This window comes from Miscanthus floridulus, chromosome 9 (assembly GCF_019320115.1).
Source record: "Miscanthus floridulus cultivar M001 chromosome 9, ASM1932011v1, whole genome shotgun sequence".
NCBI lineage: Eukaryota > Viridiplantae > Streptophyta > Magnoliopsida > Poales > Poaceae > Miscanthus > Miscanthus floridulus.
This window is the reverse complement of record NC_089588.1, coordinates 55,581,256-55,593,911: the sequence shown is the minus strand read 5'-3', so window position 1 is coordinate 55,593,911 and position 12,656 is coordinate 55,581,256. Positions and strand designations below refer to the sequence as shown.

The window sequence follows — 12,656 nt, the reverse complement described above, 5'->3', positions numbered from 1 at the left end:
TGGGGCGCTCGGCAAAATTTAGCCGGAGCGTGACGGCGGCCACCTACCGTCACATTTTGCCGAGTGCCAGCCATCAGGCACTCGGCAAAATTTGTTTTTTTTTTAAAAAAACTTTGCCAAGTGTCATCCTTGGGCACTCAGCAAAATGTTTTTTTATTTCCTGAAAACAAATTTTGCCGAGTGCCTCCTGGGCCCGGCACTCGGCAAAGACGTTTTTGCCGAGTGCTCCCCATGGCACTCGTCAAAATATATATATATTTTTTTGATTTTCGACCAAAATTTTTTTGTGTAGCCTTGTGACAGTATTTAAAGCTCTACTCTAAAATTGGGTGAAATTTTGACTTTTTTAGGTATATTTCATTAATTTATTTCGTTTCGTTGATTTTTTTGGCGTATTTCAAATTTGAACTGCAGGTCCATGCAATAATGGAATTTGGTCATCCAAAAATTGATATTCATGATATTTAGCGTATGTTGAGGCCGTATCCAGGGAGTCACATGAAATCTCGAGCATCTCGTTGACGTAACATGTCGAGTTAGTTGCGGGAAAAGTGAATTTAAATTATATAAAATCCAAACGAAGTCCGAAAATCACAAAACTTGTGGAGGCGTCGTGTTATCGCATGTGGAGGCTGTGGTAAAAACTTGAGAAGATTTCGAGCAAGCAGTGACGTCGGATGTCAAAAACCCAGACATCTCCACATGTGATCACTTCGTTTCACATGTGATCACTTCGTTTTTTGCATCCGACGTCACTACTTGCTCGAAATCTTCTCAATTTTTTACCACAGCCTCCACATGCGATAACACGACGCCTCCACAAGTTTCGTGATTTTCGGACTTCGTTTGGATTTTATATAATTTAAATTCACTTTTCCCGCAACCAACTCGACATGTTACGTCAACGAGATGCTCGAGATTTCATGTGACTCCCTAGATACGGTCTCAACATACGCTAAATATCATGAATATCAATTTTTGGATGATCAAATTCCATTATTCCATGAACCTGCAGTTCAAATTTGAAATACGCCGAAAAAATCAACGAAACGAAATAAATTAATGAAGTATACCTAAAAAGGTCAAAATTTCACCAAATTTTAGAGTAGAGCTTTAAATACTGTCACAAGGCTACACAAAAAAAATTTGGGTCCAAAATAAAAAAAAATAAATATATTTTGCCGAGTGTCATGGAGAGCACTCGACAAAAATGTCTTTGCCGAGTGCCGGGCCCAGGAGGCACTCGGCAAAATTTGTTTTCAAAAAATAAAAAAAAATTTGCCGAGTGCCCAAAGATAACACTCGGCAAAGTTTTTTTTTTAAAAAAAATAAAAACAAATTTTGCCGAGTGCTCGGCCTATGGACACTCGGCAAAGAAAATCAAAAAAAAAAAAACGCCCGCGGCCTAAAAGGGCCCAACCGGCCCACCCTCACCCCTCCCTCCAAACCCTATCTTCAGCCGCCCGTGCCCCCGACCCCCGCACGCGCCGCCCGCCGCCCACCGCGCCGCCCGCCGCCGCAGCGCCCCTCCGCGCAGCCCGCCCCCGCAGCGCCGCCCGCCCGCCGCCGCAGCGCCTCCGCGGGCGCCACCTCCCGCCCGCGCGCGCCTCCGCGTGCGCCGCAGCGCCGCGCCCCCAGCCCATCCCCTTGGCCGGCGGGACTTGCTGTGCGGGATTGGGAAGGGAGACGAGCCGCCACCGGAGCAGAGGCCGGGGCAGCTGCGCAAGCAGATGGAGGAGGTCGAACTCAGCCTCGTGCTGTCGCTCGGCGGCCGGTTCGGGCTAGACAGAAAGGGGGACAACCGGACAAGCTCCCCCGGTCGTCATCCGTGGCGGCCATGCTGACGCCGCCGGTGGAGGTGCCGGCGCCGCGCGCGCTCCCGCGGACGAGCTCGCTGCCGGTCCTGGCCGAGGCGTCGGAGGTTGGGAGGCAGCAGGGGCAGGCTGGATGGGGTTCTTGCCTTGATGGCGGGGGTCTCGGCGTGGAACACGCGGCGAGGCTGCCGGCGAGCGGGAGCCCTTCCTCTGCCTCTTCGGGAGGTGATGGGCAGAGATTGCAAGGTGCGTGCGGCTTCTCTTTGTGGGGTTTATACTATCTTTAGTATTTGCTACCCTTGATAGTTAATTTGGCTTTTAGATTCCGTGCTTAGCAGTGCCGATTGTGATCGCTTTGGTAAATGGTGGTAGTTGTGAATTATTTTGCAAAACTGTGTTAAGTAGCCGGCATAATATTTTATTGCATAAAACTCTGTTGATTCAGTCATTCTGTTATAGGTGTGTATTTCTTCATCAGATATCTCTGAGAAAATATCAGTAGTAAACTGCGTGATGTAACAGTTTGAAGTTTAGTATTTGATATTTCCATGAATACTTAAAGAGTGTATGTACAGAAGCAATACACACAGATGTGTGTCTAAAGTACTTTCAAAACACTGTAGTTTTTGTAATTGGTTTTTAGTTAATATATAGATTTGTTAAAGCATAATGCCAATGTAAACGAAAGAATACATGTTTTAATCATAGCAGTGGCAAGCATCTGGTGAAGGGGCTTCCCCCAAAGTACCAGGCTACAATTGCATCGCAAGATAGTTTGTCAGCAGTGGGAAAGAAGCCAAACTCAGCCTTCAAAGGTATCCGCTTTTGTTTGTTAAGTACACTGTTTAGGTGCTGGCAATCTATTAAATAGACAGTATTTGATGTTGTTCAGCTTTTGAGAGCATTGCCACACATGGACATCTGGACCTTACAATGCATTGATATCAGGATATGCAAACAGCTGCGTAATGTGCTCGACATTTGCCTTGGCACTGTAGTGATACACAGTGCTGTAAATTAGAGCCCAGAAGTAGGTTATCAGCATTAGTATGTTATATTACTTATTAAATTAACTTGTATCCACACTAACAAATCTGTTATAACTTATAATTTGCATCAAACTTTATTAAATCAACTGAAGTCTTATGTAAAGTGAAAAGCTAAATCTTCTAGATGGAGGAGTTCCTGAATGGTTATCAGATTAGGATATAGTATAATAATATGTCTTCATATGCTTATAGCTTTGTGACAATATGACCTTTGTGCATGCCTAAAATTATCTGAATGTGCTAATTTAGCCTGCAGAAGACATGTTAAGAATTACAGCTTGAGCTAAGGCATTCCATCACATTTATCTTGGTACGATTAGACACTGTGTTTTCCTTGGTCTCAGTTCATGGTTTCAAAGTTGTAGGTATTATCATTGGCCACTCATAAGCCAAAGAGACATATAAAAGCTGGATACACTCAGATTTGTCGGAGGAAAAACAACATGCAGGAAGGGGTCAAATGCATCTCTGCTCTGGCGATAGGTAGGCATTCCTAAGTTAGTGTTCACAGATACTGATTACGTACAAGGAAGATGACGTGGATTGAATGTGTATTTGCAATGTACCTTCCCGTCTAATCAATAGCAAACACTTAATTGAGTTCTTAACAGCATTCTCATGTTTATCAGCATAAATCAGAGGCTTGTCTTTGGCTGCTACAACAGTCATATCTGTAAGTACATATGCTATTTTGTCTAATATTTCATTGAAGATTGTCATTAAAGAATGCCATAACAACTGACCTTTATTTATTTTCTACTAAATAATTGATGTAGTTCTTATTACTTATTGTCGACACTGCTTTTGTACCCTTATGATCTTATCCGCTATATAAGCTACATTTTATTTCTCCTCCATGCTATCCATCTGTAATCATGTTATTATGCTTTCTAAATTTGTCATTGTAGGGTGACATTGCTGAACTACAGAATGAGAGCACAGCAGCCAAACAAAACGAGAGAAAATATCAAACACCTTAGAGCTCCTTATTGAGCTTCAATACTCTATTGTTTAACTATAGCGCAATAAAATAACATCGGTGATCAAGATGGCGCGGCAAAGCCGCGCCCAGGTTTTCTAGTTTATTTGAAAATGGGCACTTTTTCCTAGTACTCTGGTTTTCCGCTTGATAGTAGGTACATCGCAGGTAGACAAGATCGTTTCCATTGCACAGCATTTTTTTATTACAAATTTGAAACAAAAATAATAGAAAAGAAGAAACGAGTATATAGAAATCCTAGAAACTTGCTGTTTTGTTGGAACATCCTTGCTGGCAGTTTTGGGCCCTGAAAGTTTTTTTTTATTTTTTTTTAAAAAGTACTTTGCCGAGTGCCCCTGCCCAGGCACTCGGCAAAGTTTTTTTAAAAAAAAATTCAAAAATTCTTTGCCGAGTGCCTAAACAGGGGCACTCGGCAAAGAAATTATTTAAAAAAATAAAAAAAACTTTGCCGAGTGCCTGGGCAGGGGCACTCGGCAAAGTACTTTTTAAAAAAAAATAAAAAAAAACTTTGCCGAGTGCCTGGGCTGGGGCACTCGGCAAAGTAAATTTTTAAAAAAATAATTTTTTTTTTGCCGAATGCTGGGTCGGGCACTCGGCAAAATAACTGTTAACGGCCGGCGCCGCAACGGCAGAAAATATTTTGCCGAGTGCCGCCCCAAGCACTCGGCAAATTTGTTTTTTATTTTGTCGAGTGTCCCAATAAAAAGCACTCGGCAAAGACCCTTCGCCGAGAAAAATTTTGCCGAGCGGACTTTGCCGAGTGCTACACTCGGCAAAGCCTTTGCCGAGTGCAAAGGGCTCTTTGCCGAGTGTAAAAACACTCGGCAAAGCCGCGGCCTCCAGTAGTGGTGGCTCCGTCACTGCCGCAGGATACCGTAATACTCTACTTTTTCCCTTGTGTTGCGAAGAAAAAGAAAAAGAAAACATCAAATCTACTACCACCTAAAAAATAAGGCGATGGAGGCGATGGAGGAGCTAAAATATTGGGGATGTCTTCACTTGGCGATGGAGGAGCTCCGTCTGCAGCAGCAGCCGGGTATCCCATGGTTGTATGCAGGTGATTTTATGAAGTTTTGTTTCACTATGAGAAGGAAGGCGGGGTTCCACGTGCACAAGTGTGTCTGGATCGATTTAAGATGGCGTTGGAGAATTGTGAGTTACATGACCTTGGTTTTATTGGGGATGTCTTCACTTGGCGAAACAAGCAGATGAAGGGAAATTCACATGTGAGAGAACGATTGGATCGGGCCGTGGCAAATGGGGAGTGGCGGGAGAAGTTTCCTACTGTCTTGGTGAAGAATGGGGACCAGTACAGGTTGGATCACTGGCCGGTTATCATCCTTACTGAGAAACAGACAAGGGGGAGGATGGTGAATGGTGATAATGGTTTTAGATTTGAAGCGAGTTGGCTTAAAGAGGAGGATTGTAGGAGAGTTGTGGAGGAGGCTTGGGGGCCGGTGGACAGCAATGGGGAGAGGTTGAGCAAAAATCTGAAAAGTGTTGCTAGAAGTCTTAAGGAGTAGAGTTCTAATAGTTTGGGTGACTTGGAAAAGAGATTGAAGGAAGCTAAGAGAGAGCTAGAGAAATGGAGGCGTGCTCTGATCAGTGATTTCTCTGTTGCACGTGAAGCTGTGTGGAGCTTCAAGGTAGATCGGCTAGAGGACCAAATTGACACATATTGGAGGCAGCGTGCACACATTAATTGGTTACAGTTTGGGGATAGAAACACCAGTTTTTTGCATAACGCCTGTTCGGAGAGAAACAACAACAACAACAACAACAACAACAAAGCCTTTAAGTCCCAAACAAGTTGGGGTAGGCTAGAGTTGAAACCCAACAGAAGCAATCAAGGTTCAGGCACGTGAATAGCTGTCTTCCAAGCACTCCTATCTAAGGCTAAGTCTTTGGGTATATTCCATCCTTTTAAGTCTCCTTTTATTGCCTCTATCCAAGTCAACTTCGGTCTTCCTCTGCCTCTCTTCACGTTACTATCCTGACTTAGGATTCCACTACGCACCGGTGCATCTGGAGGTCTCCGTTGCACATGTCCAAACCATCTCAACCGGTGTTGGACAAGCTTTTCTTCAATTGGCGCTACCCCTAATCTCTCACGTATATCATCGTTCCGAACTCGATCCCTTCTTGTATGACCGCAAATCCAACGCAACATACGCATTTCCGCGACACTTAGCTGTTGAATATGTCGTCTTTTCGTAGGCCAACATTCTGCACCATACAACATAGCAGGTCTAATCGCCGTCCTATAAAACTTGCCTTTTAGCTTCTGTTCGGAGAGAGCGAAGAAATAGAATTGGGAATTTGAAGGAGCATGGCGACTGGGTGGTGGATGAGAAGGAGAAAAAGGAGTTTATTGCTAATCATTTTCCGCAGCTTTTCAGGACAGGAGCAGCCGGCAATGAGGCACAATTCCAGCAAGTTCTTGGTACTGTCCAAACTCGAGTCACGGCTGAGATGAATTCTAAACTTACTGCCGAGTTCAATGAGGAGGTTAGGAGAGCGTTGGACTCCATTGGAGATCTGAAGGCACCCGGCCCTGATGGGCTGCCTGCTGTTTTCTTCAAAAATTTCTGGGATGTTGTTGGAGGGAAATTAACAAATGAGGTGATGCAAGTGTTAAATGGTGGTTGCATGCCGGAGGATTGGAATGAGACAACCAGTGCTCTAATTCCTAAGGTTGAAAAGCCGGAGAAGGTAACTGAGCTGCGGCCTATAAGTTTATGCAATGTAATATACAAGGTTGTGTCCAAGGTTTTGTCTAGTCGACTCCGGGAGATTTTGCCTGACATTATTACACCGTACCAAAAGTGCCTTTGTACCGGGGCGTTTAATCTCAGATAAGATCCTTGTAGCATATGAAATTACCCACTATTTGTTGAACAAGAGAGAAGGGGAAGTTGGCTATGCAGCTCTTAAGTTAGATATGAGTAGGGCTTATGATAGGATCGAATGGCATTTTCTTCGGGATATGATGATAAAACTGGGCTTCGATGAACAATGGATCAATCTCATTATGGAGTGTGTGTCCACAGTAGCATATCGTATAAAGGTGAATGGGGAGTTATCGGATGGTTTCAAACCTGAGAGAGGTCTACGACAGGGTGATCCGTTGTCGCCATATCTCTTTCTTATTTGCGCAGTGGGTTTCTCATCTTTATTGCAGCAAGCGGAGCAGGAGGGAAGAATTGCAGGAGTGAAAGTTTGTCACAATGCACCTAGTGTCTCACACCTTTTGTTTGCCGATGATTCTTTGATATTAATTCGTGCTGCAGAGGGGGACGCTAAACAGCTTCAGGACATTCTGGATCTCTATGAGAGTTGCTCAGGGCAAATGATTAACAAGGCAAAGTCAGCAGTTCTTTTTAGCCAGAACACTAAGTCTCAGAAGAAATCAGAGGTATGTGCCTCGCTTCAGATCACAAAGGAGACTATGAATGTGCAGTATTTGGGACTCCTTGTACAGGTAAGCAGGTCCAATTCAGGGACATTTGCGTATATCAAAGACAAGATATTTGGCAACGTATCCAGGGGTGGAAGGAGAAGTTCCTATCTTGGGCAGGAAAGGAGATTCTTATTAAAGCTGTTGCACAAGCAATCCCGACATATGCTATGGGGTGCTTTGATCTAACAAAATCGTTTTGTGACGAAATGAGTAAGATGATTTGCAGATATTGGTGGAACCAAAACAGGAGGGCAAACATAAAATTCATTGGTTGCACCGTGATATTCTGATGCGACCAAAGAAGGAGGGGGGCTTGGGCTTCTGAGACATTCACTCCTTCAACTTGGCCATGTTGGCTAAGCAAGCTTGGCGTCTTTGGGAGAGACCGGAGTCTCTTTGTGCACGGGTTTTGCGAGCTAAGTATTACAAAAACTCCACTGTTCTTGAAGCAAAACCGAAGGCTGCAATGTCTTACACATGGAGGAGCATCTTGAGAGGTCTTGATCTGATGAAGAAGGGTATGATTTGGAGGGTGGGAGATGGTAGAGGTTTAAAAATTTGGAGTGACCCCTGGCTGCCAAGGGATCAATCCAGAAAACCTATTACTCTAAGAGGGCCTAGCCTAGTGACCGACGTGCAGTTTGATTAATCCGGCCACAGGAGACTGGGATGTGGAGTTGATCAGGGATCTGTTTTGGGATGATGATCAGAAAATAATCTTAGCACTTCCAGTGTTTGAAGGCCGAGAGAATATATTGGCTTGGCATTTTGACAGGCACGGGAAATTCAGCGTTCGCAGTGCCTACAAAGTATGCAGAGATGATTTTATTCGGAGTAAAAATTGCAAAGCAGCGCAAGGCAGCAGCAGCCTAGAAGTAGAACCTACCTGGAAGAAGATCTGGGAACTTAATTGTCCAAATAAGGTGAAGCATTTACTTTGGCGTATGGCACATGAGAGACCCTCTGCGATGCAGCCTGGCATACCGTGGCATGGAAATTGATAGAAATTGTCCAGTTTGTGGAAGAGATAATGAAGACAGTGGTCATCTATGTTTTAAATGTAAATTAGCCAGGCAGGTTTGGAACTTGCTGGGCTTGGAAGAGTTGAGAAAGAAGCTAGCAGTGCAAAGCTCGGCCATGGAGGCGTTGTCCCTCATCTTGGCGGAGAAAGATTCTTCAAGAATTCTGATGGTGATCACGCTTTGGTCTCTCTGGACTAATCGTAATGCAGTCCGGGTCCGGGAAGATGGGCGTGGGAGAAGAGAGGAAGACCTGGTGCGAGCCATCAGAATCTATGCTAATGAGATTGCAAAACCACAGCAAGAGTTGAGGGTGCAGCGACAGATGACAAGAGCTAGGTGGTGCAAGCCACCGGTGGGTGTTCTCAAACTGAATTGTGATGCTTCCTTCCTTCCTGAATCTAGGTCGGGTAGCTGGGGTTTTCTGATTCGAGACCATGACGGAGATGTGGTGATGACGGGGAGAGGAAAGATTAACAATGTGCTAAGCGCTTTCCATGCCGAGCTGATAGCTTGTCTGCAAGGCATCCAAGTAGCGACTAATTTGGGAATCCGGAATCTCATCCTGGAGACAGATGCGATGAATGTTCAGAAAGCGATCTTGTCCCGAAGCTATGATGTAAGGCCGGAAGAGGCGCTGATCGAGGAGCTCAAGGCGATGGCAATGTTGAATTTTAGTATTTTTGAATGTAAATTTTTGGGTAGAACTGACAATAGGGCTGCTCATGTTTTGGCGGGTTTGGGTTATGATTGCATCGAAGGAGAGCCGCTCATTTGTAGCTCCGTTCCGGACGATGTCATTGTAATTGTTTCTGACGATTTGTCAGTTAAGTAACGAATCGGCCAAAGTTGAAAAAATAAATAAAAATATGGACAGGTTTCGTCCAATTAATTTTCTTTGGTGTGCGCGCCCCTCTCTCAAGGTCTGGTCTGTGCAATCAAGGAGATCGAGTCCGAGTCTGGCCTCCGCAATCAAGGAGGGATCCATCTCCAGGCCGGCCGCGCCTTCCAGCGGGCGTCTGCACCTCAGCGACCACGCCTCGTCGCCGGATGCGTTTCTGTGCGCCGCTGACACACGCACGCGACCTTGCCTCGCGCGCATCCTCGCTGGCGCCGCTGCAACTCGCGCTCGCAAGACCGGCCATCCACGCCGCCGCAGCCCCACCATGGCCGCTCGTGCTCAATGGCTCAAGAGCTGGGTGCCCCGCGCCGTCACAGATGCTGGAGCTCGCGACGACGACGTTGCTCGCGCGCTATTCCTCCGCTCACACCCTGCACACAGCACACGCCACATATCGACGCCACGGGGGATATTCAGACATTCAGCCAGAGAGAGCTTGGGTCACGGTCGGTCGGACCGACGGACCGACCTCGGCTACACGATATACGGCATACCTGCGCCGCAAACACCGGAGCCGGGAGCTACTCCCGGCAGATATCCGGCACGAGCAGCAGAAGCGCATCCTCATCCAGGCCCACGACGAGCCTGGCGAAGTCGATATCCGTCTCTGACTCCACGAACGCAACGCCAGCATCCTCGCCGCAGACGATGTCGACCGTGCCCAGCTCCGGCGCATAGTGACCTCGCCGGCTAAAGGGTGGAATGCCGGAAGGACCGCTGCGAGGGACGAGCTGAGCGCACGGACGACGTCCAACAACGGCGGGGAAGAGGAAGACGTGGCAGACGGGTGTTAGCGCGACCCAGCGCGTGTCCAGTGGGGACAGCGGCACGCGGCTGCACCGGAGGGGGGCGGGACGACGGTGCTGGGACGCCTCGTGCGCACGGCGGGCTGCATGCTTCAACTCAAGGGATCACTTTTTCTTGCGTTAGCCAGAAAGGCTCCGAAGCACGATCGAGCTCGCAGCCTACCTTACTTGTTGCGTAAACGTAATGTAGTCTGCTGGCCCCCAACTATGCTGCTACAGAAATCACTACAAAAATGATTTTATACTAATTAGTTATAACTTATAACAAACTTTGTTTCAAATCTGTGAACAAGATTTGATTTGTGCTATTTTAACATTTGAATTCCTTTCATGTATGACTGTTTTCAAATTTCTCTTCATCAACTATAATTTCAGTCAAGATAATTCACAGAAACAAATTTCATCTAACAAGGTCTTATTGTATAACAGTAATGCGGCCTTGCTAAATAATACTTTCCACATTCTAAATTCTAAATAACAAGGTCTTATCTGTGAACAAGATTTGATTTGTGCTATTTTAACATTTGAATTCCTTTCATGTATGACTGTTTTCAAATTTCTCTTCATCAACTATAATTTCAGTCAAGATAATTCACAGAAACAAATTTCATCTAACAAGGTCTTATTGTATAACAGTAATGCGGCCTTGCTAAATAATACTTTCCACATTCTAAATTATAAGACGTTTTGGTTTTTTGTAATACAATTTTTTTTCTATGAACTTAGATAGACATTATTATATCTAAAAATACAATTTTAGTCAAGATAATTTAGAGAAACAAATTCCGTCTAACATGGTCTTACCGTGTAACATTAATGCGGCCTTGCTAAATGCATGGCCACACGGACGTGAGGACAGGTGACGTCATTATGACGTCACAGTGATTCATTTCCCATACAAAATAACGATTGTATACGTACATGTATGTGGATCTAAATAATAATAAATATCAATTGATTGTCTTGTTCAATCTATGGCACCGTGCAATGCACGGGTATATATCTAGTGTTCCTAAAAATCAATGATAGAACTTGCATAAATCTATTTATGTTTTATCCTTTATATAAATTTCAAAAGTTATAACTTATTTACAATGACCATAAAATCCACAATATAAGTTAATGTTGACGATGATATGTCATTGTCTTATATTAAGCCTCGAATTAAAATACAACCTTGATAGACTTTTTTCTTTCATTGAAGAACATATAAATATTTAATTATAGTTTAATTTTCATATTATTTATGTGTTGGTACAATTAAATATCGAGTTCATTGACTTTCTTTAATAATTCATAAAAGTCTGTAATTCTAATATCTGATTAAAATAGTTGATGTGCCAAAGACTAGTTTGTCCAATGATGATTACGACACAAGGTCTCTCTCAATTTTCCACATGGAAGCACTTGTTGGGGATTGTGTTGGTATATACTTATAGTTTGTAGACACACTTATTTAGATAGGATTGGACGACAGACTACTCAAAATTTCAGTTCACTGTTTAATTAGTTGGACCGTTGGTTGATCTAGGATCTAATCTCCTACAACTAAAAAGAACAAAGCGTGTATATTTTTTTTGTGCGACATTTGTTTTGGGTCTACCTCTCCCCGTGTGATCCCACGACATCTCCTGCATGCTGCGTCCTTTTGGTGCGATCCCGCAGCCCTCGCTCTATCCGGTCCACCCTCACCGCGCCGCCGCCACACGCGTCCACGCGGCTCCCATGCCCGATCACAACTTTCTTCGTGCTCATGCGTTGATGCAGTTGCTATCGGATACACCGGTGACGAGGCCAGCTCCCTCCACGCGCGCCTCGCCGACGTCGATCCAGGACGCCCGGGCCAATGCCCGCGCCTCCGAGATCTTCGCAGGCCACCGCACTGCTTGGATGGATGCCGAGCGTCGCCTCCAGGTCCACGCCGCCGCCGCCGCCGGGGACAAGGCCGCCTCCCTCCACGCGTGCCCCCTCCTCTGCGACGCGACCGGGCCCCGCCGGTGGCTGACGGGGTGGCTGCCTCCCCAGCGCCACCTCCTCCCTCTACTCCGCGTGCGGTCTTGTGCTACAGGAAACCCTAGAGGTCACGAGCGCCCAGCGCCGAGCCTGCCCCCGCCTCCTCTCTCTCTCTCTCTCTCTCTCTCTCTCTCTCTCTCTCTCTCTCTCTCTCTCCCTATGCCGTGTGCAGCCAGATCCAGTGCCCCCATGGCTAGAACCGTCGTCTCCTCGCTAGATCGAGGGCGGCGACGCCATAGCAGACGGCCACAGACGCGCTCCTCATCTAGGTTCGTGTGCCTTGCTTTTTGTTTGTTGATAATGATTGCTATTGGTTCAGAGGTCATACCGTCCCAGTGCATTCTTTCAATTGTTTGAACTTATTAGACCTTGATTTTGGTAAGCATCCTACAAAATGCTCTGAGTTTAGGATCACTTATGTAAAACATATATGTGAGGGATATTGCAACTTCTCCATTCATGTGATGTCTGCGAAATTTTTTTGGCTTAAAATATTCCCCTCATTTTGTAGCAAAAGCATCCTTTGCATTGTTTGGGACGGTTACTGAAAGACCGACAAAGTTGTAGGTGCTTATCTAGAGATCTTGTATCTTG

The 12,656-nt window shown here is 45.5% G+C and overlaps 1 protein-coding gene and 1 pseudogene across 1 annotated transcript; one reads left to right on the top strand and one right to left on the bottom strand.

Annotated features, from left to right (window-relative positions):
- The first annotated feature begins 623 nt into the window (after window positions 1–623).
- Window positions 624–4,141, top strand: LOC136479944 (ninja-family protein 1-like; annotated as a pseudogene).
- Window positions 4,142–9,764: 5,623 nt separating this feature from the next.
- Window positions 9,765–11,686, bottom strand: LOC136479943 (uncharacterized). Its single transcript, XM_066477643.1, has 2 exons — window positions 11,653–11,686; window positions 9,765–10,132 (listed from the first exon to the last, which is right to left on the bottom strand). Exons 1-2 carry the CDS (start codon window positions 11,684–11,686, stop codon window positions 9,765–9,767), a joined length of 402 nt encoding a protein of 133 aa, XP_066333740.1.
- Between the last annotated feature and the right edge of the window lie 970 nt (window positions 11,687–12,656).